The sequence below is a fragment of the Zeugodacus cucurbitae genome, chromosome 4, assembly GCF_028554725.1.
Source record: "Zeugodacus cucurbitae isolate PBARC_wt_2022May chromosome 4, idZeuCucr1.2, whole genome shotgun sequence".
Classification (NCBI taxonomy): domain Eukaryota; kingdom Metazoa; phylum Arthropoda; class Insecta; order Diptera; family Tephritidae; genus Zeugodacus; species Zeugodacus cucurbitae.
The window spans coordinates 73,024,306-73,039,013 of NC_071669.1; the positions used below are offsets into that span (position 1 = coordinate 73,024,306).

General features: G+C 37.1%; 4 protein-coding genes across 5 annotated transcripts; 3 read left to right on the forward strand and 1 right to left on the reverse strand.

Moving 5' to 3' along the window:
- Positions 1–4,667: 4,667 nt before the first annotated feature.
- Positions 4,668–5,615, forward strand: LOC105211562 (peptidoglycan-recognition protein SB1). The gene is made up of 3 exons (XM_011183073.3): positions 4,668–4,829; positions 4,921–5,259; positions 5,327–5,615. The coding sequence occupies exons 1-3, from the start codon at positions 4,793–4,795 to the stop codon at positions 5,506–5,508; spliced, it is 558 nt and encodes a 185-aa protein (XP_011181375.1). The 5' UTR covers positions 4,668–4,792; the 3' UTR covers positions 5,509–5,615.
- Positions 5,616–9,978: 4,363 nt separating this feature from the next.
- LOC105211551 (cuticle protein 63) lies at positions 9,979–11,081 on the forward strand. Of its 2 annotated transcripts, none has more exons than XM_011183051.3 (2): positions 9,979–10,138; positions 10,232–11,081. In XM_011183051.3, exons 1-2 carry the CDS (start codon positions 10,130–10,132, stop codon positions 10,595–10,597), a joined length of 375 nt encoding a protein of 124 aa, XP_011181353.1. In that variant the 5' UTR covers positions 9,979–10,129; the 3' UTR covers positions 10,598–11,081. The 2 variants fall into 2 exon arrangements, with proteins under 2 accessions (XP_011181353.1, XP_011181362.1); XM_011183060.3 differs by having other exon boundaries at positions 9,981–10,138; positions 10,235–11,081.
- Positions 11,082–12,143: 1,062 nt separating this feature from the next.
- On the reverse strand, positions 12,144–12,751 carry LOC105211375 (cuticle protein 16.5-like). Its single transcript, XM_011182781.3, has 2 exons — positions 12,624–12,751; positions 12,144–12,548 (listed from the first exon to the last, which is right to left on the reverse strand). The coding sequence occupies exons 1-2, from the start codon at positions 12,633–12,635 to the stop codon at positions 12,192–12,194; spliced, it is 369 nt and encodes a 122-aa protein (XP_011181083.1). The 5' UTR covers positions 12,636–12,751; the 3' UTR covers positions 12,144–12,191.
- On the forward strand, positions 12,595–13,677 carry LOC114803516 (uncharacterized). The gene is made up of 2 exons (XM_029040870.2): positions 12,595–13,274; positions 13,350–13,677. Exons 1-2 carry the CDS (start codon positions 13,263–13,265, stop codon positions 13,617–13,619), a joined length of 282 nt encoding a protein of 93 aa, XP_028896703.1. The 5' UTR covers positions 12,595–13,262; the 3' UTR covers positions 13,620–13,677.
- The last annotated feature ends 1,031 nt before the right edge of the window (positions 13,678–14,708 follow it).

Below are 14,708 nucleotides of genomic sequence, written 5' to 3' on the forward strand. Positions count from 1 at the left end.
ATAATGTTAATGAACTTATAGGCCGATTGGATAACTTATCATTCATGTGTATTAGTTTTTTCCAAATTTTTGTATGAAATTGGAAATTTTTCTGAAGTTGTCAGTCGATTTTCTCTCAACTTCCAGAAAATTAAGATTTCGTGAATCAATTATATCACATTGCTGTACTTTTAAAGGTTAAGGGGGCATTAACAATCATTCATTCATTTCTTACTTACTGTATGTATCTTCTTCTTTCTAGTCTTGTGACAGTGACAGTTTTCAAGCATTCGGTATTATCTAACCTTTAATCATGTCATATCGTATTTACATACACAACCTTCAATAATATGAAAAAGTGATAAAAAGTAATTAAATTATTGTCTTGAGATACAGCTTAATATACTTAATATTTAATTTATATTATTAGGTCTACAACTTTGCTTCCGTCATTTTTTTTTATTATAAAAACTTACAAATGTCGATGAGCCTCAGCCGCACTTTTCTTGGAATTAAAAAAGAAAAGCAAAATTCCCCACAAATGTCGAGAATTCGGCTCAAAAAGTGACATTTTCGGTTGAGAATAAGTTTGGGATGCAAACAGATCTCTACAAATATTTTTTTGGGTAAATGTTGACACAAATGTCCAAGATCGATATAAAACGATTTAATCGATTTAATCGACCAGTGCTTGACCCTATAGACTTGGAAAACGGCGGAATCAAAGTTGTAGACCTAATATATTTTTATAATTTCGCTGCATGTAAAATAATATAATTTTTATAAGAAATTCATGATTTAATGGACGAAAATTAGCGCCAGCAACCATTTTCATAGCCAAAGATTGCTAATAGTAAAGTTGTTTAACAGATAAGAATGTTAAAATGTGTGAGTACTTTCAAATAATTGGAATACAGGCTTTATGAGTAAATGCGCGTGTATGTCACCTCCGTCAAATATGGACTCATCAAAAGTTTAGAGTGAATCAAACAATTTTAACAGAGCAAACACAAATATATTTGATAAAACATGAATTATATAATCGTAGTGTCTACAGACATATATACATATTGTATAAAAAACAATGCTTAATCACTGAAAAAACCGAAAATAAAATAAAATAATAAAAAACTAAAAATTAAAAAGTTTCAGTACTTTAAAGTATTTCTATACACTTTTGGTAGTATCTAAAACAAAAATAAGAATGTTTACCCAAAAAAGTGAAATTATTATAAATGAGGGTTTCCAAAGATCTTAGCACTAATGTTGAATTACGAAAGGATTAAATCACCAAAGCATATGTAAATATACTCTCAAAAATAATAAATAATAAGCTCAAATGTGATTATGAGTGCATGTAATTCAAATCAACTGGATTGACGGTGGAATAAGAGGAGAATGTACGTAAAGGAAGAAACAGTTGCCTGTGTCTTCGATCACTTTGCGCTTAGCCTTAGTTTGCATATTTCGAGCACAATATTTCATTTTCGCTTTACCAGATCGATTCGTTGCTGTAGCATTAAATATAATAGACCAAATTGTTTTCATATCTGATCTGAGCATTTATAATTGGAACATCTACGGATTCCTTTATGAATATGAATAGTATGGGTTTTTAAAGTACTGTTGAAACCCTTCAAGTATATAATAAAGTGGTTTTTGAATACTATTGCGAAATTAAAAGGGCTTCAAAAAATGATTGCTTCCAACTCAGTGACAGCTCTTAGTTTCATAAGGTTTCTGGAATGCAAAGCTATACTTGACAGTTTGGTTGGTTCATACATACGATACTCTTATTATAAAAAATTAAAAATTATGAAATATTAATTAAAGTAAATAATTTGAAAACTGGTTCAATGAAAATTAATACTAAAAATACAGTGAAGAATATTGAAATGGTTTTAATAACTGTTCTAAATAGATGCTATGCTACAATATATAATTTTTATACTTCTATGTCTAGAAAGAGGGACACACATGTTTTTTGAAAACTGAGTAGAGACAAGAACTACAATAAAATGTGAAAAATACAGAAACATCGCAGTGCAAATGTGTAGATATTTGTAGTATCGAAACTGTTGTACAACAACATAAAACGCACAAGAACTTTACGATGGCGTTTCAGTAGATGTTTTTGTAAAAGCTGAGAGTGGGTAGGAGTGTATAAATGAAAATATACAAGCTGGCGTTTCTCCTGTAACAGTACTTAATCCTTTTCTATGAAAGCAAATAAATTGCGAAAATTACCAAAACTTTGAAACTATTGTAAGAGTTAATGCTCTCATACTCCTACTCTAATGTATGGATATTTATCAAAACAGCAAACAAATGAGAATGTATTAAATACTACACAACAACAATAACAATGAGAAAATAAAGTAAAATGACGGATTGTAAGAAAAATGGAAAAGAACTACATTAAACACAAATGAAATTAAAATAAACGTATTGTATTTAACTGATGCTCCTGGATAGTTTTTTTCTTCGTAAAATGTACTTAAAAAAACATTTCATTTTCTTAGATTAGTACAAATAAAAGTCTCATGGAGATTAAGAGATGTGTGAGCTTTTGAAAGCGATCGACACACAGTGCTTATCAATGAATGTATATAATAATTTTCTTTCAACTCAACTCTCTCGCTGTAATCAATGCAAATGCTGTTTCTGAAGCTGAAATTTAATTACGAAATTCCTCACTCCTAATAAAACCACATATTGAGACGCATTTGTTAATATGTAATTATAGGCCATGCGTTTACCAGCCAGCAAATACAATTGCAATAAAATAACTCCAATTTCAATGCCATTAATTACTTTATACTACTTACCATCTTTCCTGTCCACTGTACGTTTCGCACCCGCGTTCAACGATGTGAAAGTGCCATAGGCCTATATATTAGAGCTCTTGGTATTCGACTAATCGACTAACCGAATTAACCGAATAGGGTATTATTCGAATAATAATATTCGATTTGCACTATTCGGATAGTCGTCAGTCATCGACTATTCGATTAGCCGCTCATTTCCGACTATCCGATTAACCGTTCGTTGTCGACTATTCGAATAGTGTAAGTTCATTCAATTTCAATTTTTATTGAAAAAAGTGAAACACAGGCAAACCTCGCACTGCGCACAACTGACATTTTTACAAGTAAAAACAAACAAAAATCAAAGGCTGCTTGGATTTCAAACAATTTTCATTTATTCGAATAGTGACAGTATAACTATTCGAATAACCGCAGTAGAACGACTATTCGAATAGTCGTAACATTGCGACTAATCGAATTGTACTAACCGGTTAATATTCGTACGAACGGTTACAAACCGGATAATCGAATAATCGGTTTCAGGTAAATCGAATAATTTTAAGAGCCCTACTATATATAATGCAGTGGAACTTCCATAACTCGAACTTCTATAAGTCGAAGATCCACATAACTCCAACTTTTGAATTGGCAATAGAAGTCAAATTTCATACAAATCTCCTTCCATAAATCGAACTTTTCGACCAGGGCATAATACAAAATTTAAAATTTTACTATCGAGGCAGAATTTTAAAGGAGCCTCTCTATATCGTAAGGATCCGAAAAAAATATGGTATTACACTGGATTGAATTGCATAAATCATGTAACAAAGTCATTGGATACAGACGTCAAGACCCAAACAATAGCAAACTACAACCAACAAAATTGCAAAATTGATGTTTTAACGTATGAACTTAAAACTTTATGCGGAGTAATTGAATAAAACCAGGTGTAAATCTATATTTTACAGCTTTTTGAAAAATTTTATATTTCAATGAATTTCTATAACTCGAAATCTCTCTAACTCGAAGTTTATCAGGGGATTATAGTGATTCGAGTTAGAGAAGTTCCACTGTATATACTTGTATCAAAAGGAAGTATTCTATGGTAAGTACAGAAGTAAGTCTCTAGTGTTAAATTACCCTTTCACCTAACCCCACCGAGGCTAGTGCCGATTCAACTCTCAGCGAACTATTGAGCCACCCTGTATTTCTCACAACATATGTACATATATATGTACATACATCACTTTAACAACCAAATGTGACTTACCACAAAAATTAGAGATTTATTAATTACACTTTTTGTTAATTTCACTCAATATATGAAACAACGGTTTTTACAGTCAGATACAGTAAGAAGATAAAGTAATTAGTAATACCCAAACTTGTTAATGCTCACACACGTTCATATGCCAAATACATATGTATGTGAAAGCATGAATGAATCAATATTTAAAAAACCGGTTTGCCTTTGATGCTCGCCTAATGATCTTTTCGTGTTTACAGTTCAATTCGCTCGCAGATCAACCATTGTTATGCATACCTGTGCGTTACACGACACTCATAGGTGCCATCACTCATCAGAGCGTTCAGAGTGGCGGACGTGGTTCCCCTCTGCGAGCATTCGTGGAAATGAAGTCGACGTCAAAGAAACTCCAAAATACATATTCCCGTTGTAAACAAAGCAAAATTTAAAAAAATATACAACAACAAAACAAACCGTGCGGATTTGCTTTATTAGTTTATACGAAGTTAATTAAAATCGAAAAACAGCTGTGGTAATTCCCCACAAATGTTCGCTGAGCTACATAGTTGAGAATACATACGGACGTGACTGATAAGGTTCAGCGCCGGTGCTTATCACTGGCCACAAGAGCAATCGACAAAGCTCGAGTTCAAGTGTATTTAAGTGGCGAAAGCTGCTGCCGGCAGATCATTCAAGCGTTTGACGCCGTAGAGAAGTGAACGTCTCACAATCGCGAACAATTTTCTGTTTTGATTTTGAAATGCCTCGTCTGCTGTGTTTTGTGTTCTTGGCGATCGGTAAGAAGAATATTTTTGTTATCATTTTGCAAATATTTGCTAAAGAATTACAAATCATAACACTTAACAAATAATTTTGTTTGCACCTCAGCGCTTCCGGCCTGTTTTGCGATCCACATCCAGCCGCGCAGCTCTTGGAACGCGGCGGCTGCTCGCTCCCCTGCGCGCATACCCGGCAAGGTCGACTATGTGATCATCCACCATTCGGACAATCCGAACGGTTGCAGCACGGAGACGGAGTGCAAGCGGCTCATCAAGAACATCCAGAGCGATCACAAGGGTCGTCGCAAGTTCAGCGATATCGGCTACAACTTCATAATTGCCGGCGATGGTAATATCTACGAAGGTCGTGGCTTCGGCTTGCAGGGCTCGCACGCACCCAGCTACAACCGCAACAGCATCGGCATTGTCTTCATTGGCAACTTCGAGAGTGAGTCCACTTGCATTGTGGTAGAAAGACTTTATTTAATTCACAAACTTTTTTGATTCGCTTGCAGATACGATACCCTCGCAGACTATGTTGCAGAATGCCAAAGATCTGATGTCCCATGCCGTGCAACAGGGTTATCTCAAGGACAATTACACCTTGTTGGGACACCGTCAAACCAAAGCGACCGCCTGTCCAGGACAGCGTCTCTACGATGAAATTAAAACTTGGCCTCATTGGAAAAGTCTTTAAACGTAGCCATGGATGAGGCTTGAGAAATGTTTTTATAGAGCCATAAAAAGTGATAAGAACCACTGTACGTTGTATTATAATAAATATTATTTAGTTAATTAGTTAAACACAGATAGTACATTTATTTTGTTACGCAAGCTGCTGGTCAAAGGTGAGAGCACATTTTAAAAAGTGAGATTTCATGTTTGAAGCATCGTCTCTAGTAAATAATTAAAATTATACCAATGTAGATGTGTGTTATTGTAAATAAGTAGACTTGTCCACGCCTAACAGCCGGTGTTTAATTGGTTCAATTACCGTCCAAGGCAAGAACTATAATGAAAGATGGCTATCGTTGAGGCAGTTCTTCAGTTAACACACAGTCTATCCAAAAAGTCTGCAATTGCCAACGAACCAAGTATGAGAAATCCAAAATTGAGTCTTGAATAATTATTGAAATAAGGAAAAATAATAGAGTAAATGAACCTTCACTGTTTCTTGAAGTATACTAAAAAAAATTATAAGTTCTTCCTGATCCCTTCTAATTTGACAGTGTAAAAAATAGATTTTGAGAGTTTGTAAGGCATCTATTAGAAAATTATATAGATAATAAACAGTGTCCACAATTCGAAACTTGGCACCTTTCTTGAGGTCGTTCACAAAAAGCTTTAAGGTCCCATTACTAAGGCGGCATTAAAGCTATAAAATAAAAAAAAGTTGATATACAGAAACTCAGAAATACAAAAAATGGGTGTGGCGTTGCTTACTTTTGGGCCAAAAACCATATCTCAGGAACAACTTGACCAATTTCGAGGAAATTTGGTATATACTATTTTCTTGAACTCAAATCGGTTCACAACCACGCCTACTTCTCTAACACAATTTTGAACTCCAACTTATTTTTCACAATACATACATAAATATATAAATAAAGCTCGAGTAAAGGCATTGGAATAAAACTGCACTGTAAGTTGGATACTGCTCTTCTGAAAATTCTCAAAATCGAACTATAACTTTTCAATGCCCCAGATATCGAACATGTGAACCTTTATTTTACCGAAAATATCTGTGATTATTCCATATATTCTATATAAGTTCAAAAGGAATATGTTTCTCAGTCAAAAATAGGTAAAATCGGGTGAAACCTGCCCCTAGCCCAAATAGCAGAAATCTAATATTAATTATGTAAGATATTTAATGTATATTTGTTAATATGTACCATATACAGGGAAACTTCCATAACTCGAACACTTGAAGAGGCAATAGAAGGCAACTTTCAATACAAAATTTAAAATTTTACCACCGAGGCAGAACTTTAAAAGAGTTCCTCTATATTGTACGGAGGCGAACAAAAAATCTCACAAAGGCAGGAGACGCAGACGGCTAGAGCCGGACAATTGCAAACTGCAACAAACAAAATTACAGAATACATATTTTAAACTCTTTAAATAAAACTTTATCCGAAGTAAATAAATGAGGCTGGGTATAAGCCTACATATTACAGCTTTTTGAAAAATTTTATATTTTAATGAAAATTCAATAACTCGAAGTTTTTTTGTGGATTATGGTGATTCGAGTTAGAGAAGTTCCACTGTATTTCCAAAATTAAGTGGAAGTATTATTATTTCTGTTGTTTTAATCACACCACAATTTAATTTTTGTTGTTAAGATGTTTAGTAATATTTTCTTAAATTTATCAGAACATCTTTTCAGTGTATATTTTTAATCAAATGCAAATTAAACTGTTCCAAATAATCACATTCTTGCATCGTCATTACAGTGGCTTCCGAACGGTCTGTACTTATTCAATAATTGTAGAGTCACTGAGAATTCTTTGTGTATTTTGGAAATATGTAATAATAAACCCAAGACAAAAACCACATTAGCTTCGAAACTGCATATATAGGTACAGTACGTATAGAAATTTATTTTTAATATATTTTAAACGGCAATAATTTTGAACCTGAGCGCACGAAACACATATAAACATGTATGAAATATAAATTTTACTTTCTCTGGCCACTGAAAACCACGGAAATATCTGACTTGGAATATTTAGATCTTTAGATTTATTTAGATCTATTTATAAATGAAAATAGCAATTGAACTTTAGACATTAATATAAGCTACCACTTCTGACTTATTATACTCGTACTTAAGAGGATAACAGCAGTGTTCGATGAGTGTATTTCGTGAGTGCTATCCACTAATTACTCCGCTGTCTCACGAATAAAATTCTGATCAATTAATTTTATTATTATATCTATATAGTATACATATATATTATTGTGAGTTTGAGTTTTAAGAAAACTTAGCCTGGCTATTTTTTCATCTCTGAAAACGACACAGACTGCTGTGAGACACATTATTATCATCGATTACAAACAAAGTATTCATTAATTTGCATTATATTCACATTCCAAATCATTCAATATTTGCTGCCTTTCAATATCAATTCAATAATACCAGCTCTAATAGATCAATGAATAAAATGCTTGTATTACTTGTGTATGCATATCGGTTGCAACGCATTCTCGCAAATTGCAGCTTCAGTTAATTGCAAAGCACTCACAAAGCAAAACCAAAATGATTTAATAAAAATCGAATGGCGTTGTGCAAAGGCTTTGCAATTCTTTGATTTATTCGTGTTTTTTGATTTATTTATTTTCCATTTGTTTTGTATGCCATGCATGTCGGCGCAAAACGCTCCGAATAAGCGCGCAAAGCTTGTAAATTCTAGCCGCAGCACTTAGTTGCCATAATTGTTGACAGCTGAAAGTGTTACGGCATGCTTTTATGCGACCAAATGCATGCTCATCAATAGTAATCCCACATCAATCAAAACACAGCCACACAGCCACACACTCACACGCTCAGCTGCTCATGCACAGAATGTTTTGATAACTCATCTCTGCATGCAAATGCAGTGGCACAACACAAAACACAGTGTACAGTGGGTTGAGTAAGTTGAAATTTGAGTGAATATAAAAACGTCGTCTCCAAGCGAAGTTGCTGTGAATAGTAATTGCAAAAGATAAAAGATATGATATTATAGTATAAAAGCCTTTGTGCGCATGATGCTGTGCCACAAGAAGAGCACTCCGTTCGAGCCGGTTCACTGGTTCACTTTCCAACTGATGAAAAAGGCCTTGATTTTTAAAGGGTCAAATGAAGTTTTTCTGTGAATATCTATATAGTACTAAATTCAGTAAACTAAGAGCCAACACTCTTCAGTCTCGAAAATTAATTACTAAATATACGAAAGATAATTTTGACCGAAATAAATTATATTTAATGTTTCGGTTTTGATTAATGATTGACGCCAAATCTCATGTATATACTCGTGTGTAAACTGTGCTTCAGAGTAATTCGAATCCTTCCCTGAATAATGAGTCGTTTACTCCTTACACAGCGAGTCTTACAAATTATTTCTCACACTGTCAACCATTTTTCGGTAAGATTCTCAGTCATATGACAAACATGTCTGGTGAATGTGGAGGCTGGATCGTAGTTAAAGTACTGTTTCTGGTCAATATTTCGAGAACACGCAACGAACTGTGACTGTGAGCGAACAAGCGAAAATGGTCAAGCTTGTAAAAACACGTCTAATCTAAGCGGCTGCTACAGATAAAGTAAGCAATGAATACAGCTGACATTTTTAATGTACTTCAGGGGCGTAAGTAAAACAAATTTAAAAATTTTACTTTTGAACACTTGAAAATTTCAAAATTCCCATTATTTGTTATACACACTTCGTACATATATACTTGCCTGATAACAATTCCATTTTCACCCACATGAACTTTTTATATAAATAAATATTTTTTGCCGAAAATAACGCACTCTGCCCCACAGTCCACTGAACTAAAGGCGCGTCGAATTCATACGCCCTGTCGACCCAACACATGAGTATGCGTGTTTGTGTATCTCTCTAACCGTGGCGCGCGCTTATTTAAGCGCAATCAAAATATTGTGTGCGATTTATGTTCATATGCATAAATATTTTGGATATCAGCAGTTTGCGTTTTTGCCGATTTTGATTTTTTTTAGGTTTTCCGATTGCAAATATGACAGCTGCAGTGATACGTGCTCGGCATGCGATGAGCGCGCGCACAAAGTGTGTGTGCAACCGAGTAATGGACGCGCAACAAGTTCATTCAAATTACTTGCAACATCACTCCGCACTCCAGATGTGTAACAAATGCATGTGATTGCATGGCAGCATGGCATTACGCAGCACTTCGATTGCATCGAAGATCCAAAAAGAAATAGTTGCCATGCAATATGCATAAGGCGCAATGCAAAATGCACTTTATGCAAATGCTCATTTGATTTATTTCACACATGTAAGCACCCATACACGCACACACAAACTAACAACATTTGCACTTGCATGGGGAGTGCTGCCGTGCCCATTTGGGTGGTGATTGTGTTTGGGAGTGTCGGGGCGTATGAGCAACGCGCTGTGAACACTCGATAATTCGTTGTATAAAATGTGCTGTGGCCGAGTGCGCGCCATTGCAGTAGCCAAAGTGCCGCAGCAGCAGCAGTCACAAATCACGAGAAAGCACACACCCACCCACACGCAGTCACCCAGGCACCCATCCAGGCAGCAGCGTCCGCGTCAACAACTCCTAAAAATATGAAAAATGTAAGTGTTAAATTTTATGGTTCAAAAATCAACTGAATTACTCAATTTCGCCATTTCAATTTTCACTTTTCACTTTACCACCCACCTCGACAGCAGCTCATTTTCCTGCTCTGCTGCTGTGCACTCCTGCACTCTATTGCAGCCAAGCCGGCTCCTCATGGCATCACCACCACCATCAGCACACCCGCCGTCGCGGCCGCACCCACTTACACGGTCGCTGTGACGCCCGTCGTCACGGCGCATAGCCATCAAGTGGTCGCCCGCCACTACAATGGCGGCCTCTACGTGCCCGCCGGCTACGCGTCCGCCAGCTATGTGCCAGCCGCGTATCCCTCCTATACCTATTCATCGCTCTATCCCTATCCAGCGACGAGCTACCGCTACGGTTACGGTTATTACCCGGCTTACGGCTATAGTTATGGCTACGGCACCGCTGTGCCGGCGGCCTTGTGGCGATGATGTGTTAACGCTAATATGCGCAAAGCTCATGCGGGCGCGCTCGCCGTAGTCGGTTGCCTGCATGTGGTGCGAGTGTGCGAATGCCGGCGTGATGGATGCGAATGTGTGCGTGTGTGTGTGCGTGCGGTTGAAGTGCGGATTTGCAGGATACGCGCTGCTGAGTTGATGAGTTTCGGTTTGTTTTATGTAATGGCGGAGCAGCCGCTTGATGCGCACTCTTATCTGCAATGTTTTTGCACTTGGCTTGATGTGGCATGTGGCATGTGGCAGGAGGACAGCCGGTTCATAAGCAACTCGTGTAGCGTGTGAGCTTTAAAGCGGTGCGATGGTGTATGGTTGTTTGGTGTGGCATGGATTCTCGGTGGCAGGCAGGCAGCGACTAAATACAATATTATGAAATATATGTACTCACATACACACATACATACTTGTTTATGTTAAATATTTTGCATTTAAATAAATAACGGTAAACGAACCAAGCAAACGCACACATTAAGGTGATGTAGGTTGGGCGAGGCTACGACGAATGGGTTGTCATAATTGGGTGTTGTTTTGACTTGAGGAATTTATTTCGTAAGAAGACAAGAAAAATTTATTTGTGAGTTCTAGAAAACACACTTTGCGGTCAGGTGCCTTAATAGCATTACCTTTCAACTGAAGGAGGAGGGAACGTTGAATTCCCTGATAAAAGTTGAAACGGTCAAATTGGTTTATCCCCCAATACTTGACCAGATGGACACATTTTCTAAGATTATATAGAAACCTCGATTAATATATTTTTGTTCGTGGATAATGGATATGACTTCCTTCGTTTCTACAAGTTTCCACCTAAAAGCTGATTCATATAGTTACAAAACCATATTATAGCTACACTGATACCGGTCAACTCCTCGTCAGACTCTAACATACGACCCTTGGAGATACGGATTTCAGAGTAAGGCATTTGAACCATAGAAATCGTAAAGTGATTCTCAATGATTCTCAATAGGTTAATTAAGATTCTAGATTCTACATACTAGATACTAGTTCATCGGCTGTTCTTAGTTAGAGTACATGACATAGTATTCATAAAAAAAGTTCCTTTCAAATAACATGAAGAGCTTTGTGCGCAAATATACAAGAACCCCTTATATGGAAGAGTATTCTTTAAGCGAGCCGAATCATTGTAGCTTATTCAGAAACGATGCAATGCTTAGATCAATAACTATTAGTCACACGACCACATCGTATTCGATTTTGTCATGCATCACTTAGTTCATTGTGAAGCATTGTGAAGAGTCATATAGAATGAACTTGTTATATAATGAACTTTTCCAAATGTGTCTTAAAAGATCTTGAAGAGTTTTAATATCTAATAAACTAAGTATCTGGTTCGTGATGAGATGAATTTCTTCTGATTTCAAATATTTCACAGAACTCACTGCGTTCCATAGCGTAGAGCCAGGTCCCTCACACTATTGAGTGTAATGAAATACTTTCGCTTGTCAATCTTTCGACAAATCAGTAATCCATTATATCTTTCGAATATCTTATGCATTTATTTTAGAACAATACACATATCAGCCTTTTCAATCAATCAATTATCATCCTTTTCTTACCACAAAAGCGGTGCAGATAGAGGAGCAGCAGCAGCATAACGGGCAACGAGTGGAGCAGCAGCCAATGGGGCGGCCAAAGGAGCGGCAGCGTAGTGGGCAGACACCAATGGAGCGGCCAGAGGGGCAGCGGCGGCATAACGGGCAACAACGGGGGCGGCTACTGGGGCGGCGGCGACAATTGGAGCAGCTGCGATGCCATTGTAGTTGCGGGCGATCACTTGGCTGCTGGTGGCGGTCACAACGGGAGCTGGAGCGGCGACAACTGCGCCGGGAGCAGCGTAGGCCAAGGGAGCGGCAGCGAGGAGACCGGGTTTAGCGGCGGCGCAAGCGATGAGGGCGAAGAGAACAACGGCCTAAGCAAAGTGAGAATAAGAATAAACATTAACAATTTGATGAGATAGAATGGTATTTGAATATAATTAACTTACGTATTTGAACATGTTGAGTGTGTGTTTTAGCTTAGCTGGCTGCGTCTTCTCGAACTTGAGTTGAAAACTGTCTGATGTCACTTTGCGAATCGTCGACAACTTTTATACCCAACTGCGGCGCATTCAACTTGGTGCGAAACAAGTGTTTTGGTTTTTCTATTTTTCAAGTTCAACGCAGTTGCCCTCCAAAGACTGCATTTTGAATATAAATATTTTGTTAAAGTAAAAATACCAAGCATTTGGACAATCTTCATTGCAATTCAATGCCACAGTTTTGGTTTTCTTTTATTTGTTGTTTGGGTTTTGCATTACATTTTTGAACCAAATTAAAATGTATGCGCGCACTCCGCTGTAAATTACCCGAAATAGTGTTGTGCGCAAGTGCGAAGCGCCGAGGAATGCCCACCGAATTTGCTGCTTAACAGTGTACACGTACATACATATACATTAGAGTGCTTGATCAAGTTGAAGTTTGTTTGACTAGATATGAGTCACCTCCAATATTAATATTAGGCTGCGCTTTTACATAGATTCGGGGCAAAGTCGTTTTCTTATGGTATAAAAGTTAAATTAAATTGGAACTATTTACTAAACCATAATTGCATTTCCTTCAAGCAACAGTTAAGCAATCCAAATAAAATGTTCAAATTCGTAAGTATTTAACGGAGTATGTCTTTTCCACTTTTAGTTTTAGTTTTCCTAGAATTAATTTCTCATTATTTTTAGACTGTTCTTCTCTTCGTGCTCATTGCCTGCGTTGCAGCCAATCCCGATATCATCGCTAACGCTCCCTTGACTTACGCTGCTCCCACCGCTGTTGTTGCCGCTCCAGCCCCCGTTGTGACCGCCACCAGCAGCCATGTAATCGCTCGCAACTACAATGGCATCGCCGCCGCCCCCGTTGTTGCCCGATATGCTGGCGCTGCTCATTTGCCGGTATCTTTGACTTCCCCACACTATGTAGCTCCGTTTGCTGCTGCCTCTTTCTTCTGGTGAAATGTATTATGATCCCAATTATGGGGTGTACCTTTGTGATGTCAATCGAAATAAAATATTTAATTTATATACATATTTAATCATGTACAAATTGATTTTTATTTATATGATTCGATAAGTACATTTCCTACAAATAGAAATAAAATTTTGGAAATATGGCGAATGATTTCTCAATAGGAGATAACTTTCAGCTCTATAAATCTGATCCAACTATTTGGACGGGTGAAGTTGACTTTTTCGAGTCTCTAGTATTATTCAGTAGATCCATGTTTCATCGACGAAGTGAGACAGTTTCGTCGTCGTTTTTTTCATAAGCAATACTTCACTCAAGATGTGTATCAAAAACTACCGTGCGCCGAGCTTTCTGGAAATAGTTCCCAGGTGAGGGTATCAAAAAGACTCCGTGATGAAGAATCTTAATTTGAAACTGAGATCGCCAAAATATTAGAAATATTCAAGCTCACTTCATAATCCGAGAGAAAGACATCGGACACCAAAGACTACACTCAAAAATGTAAACAAAAATATCACGTGATCTTGTAATGACATCAGGTGATAAGGGTGGGGTCATTGACCTCACTCAAAAATGTAAACAAAAATATCACGTGACCTATAATTGACATCACGTGATCAAGGTGGGGTATCACGTGATCTTGAAATTACATCACCTGATCTGTGAGGGTTCAATGACCTGTAAACAAAAATATCACGTGATCTTGTAGTTACATCACGTGATTATGGTGGGGTCATTGACCTCACTCAAAAATGTAAACAAAAATATCACGTGATCTTGAATTGACATCACGTGATCCGTGATAGGTCACGTCACGTCATACATCACGTGATCAAGGTGGGATCTTGTATTTACATCACGTGATCAAAATATCTTGAATTGACATCACGTGTTCTGGGCGGGGTCAATCACGTGATCTTGTAGTTACATCACGTGATCAAGGTGGGGTCATTGAATTCACTCAAAAATGTAAACAAAAATATGACGTGATCTTGAATTGACATCACGTGATCTCTAATGGGTCAATGACCTGTAAACAAAAATAACACGTGATCTTGAATTGACATCACGTGTTC

What these genes read in the sequence shown, in the direction of transcription:
- LOC105211562 (XM_011183073.3), top strand. Translation starts at nt 4,793, where the DNA reads ATGCCTCGTCTGCTGTGTTTTGTGTTCTTGGCGATCG. An exon ending in TTTTGTGTTCTTGGCGATCG is followed by an intron (nt 4,830 to 4,920) that starts GTAAGAAGAATA and finishes TTTGCACCTCAG; the next exon opens with CGCTTCCGGCCTGTTTTGCG. An exon ending in CTTCATTGGCAACTTCGAGA is followed by an intron (nt 5,260 to 5,326) that starts GTGAGTCCACTT and finishes ATTCGCTTGCAG; the next exon opens with ATACGATACCCTCGCAGACT.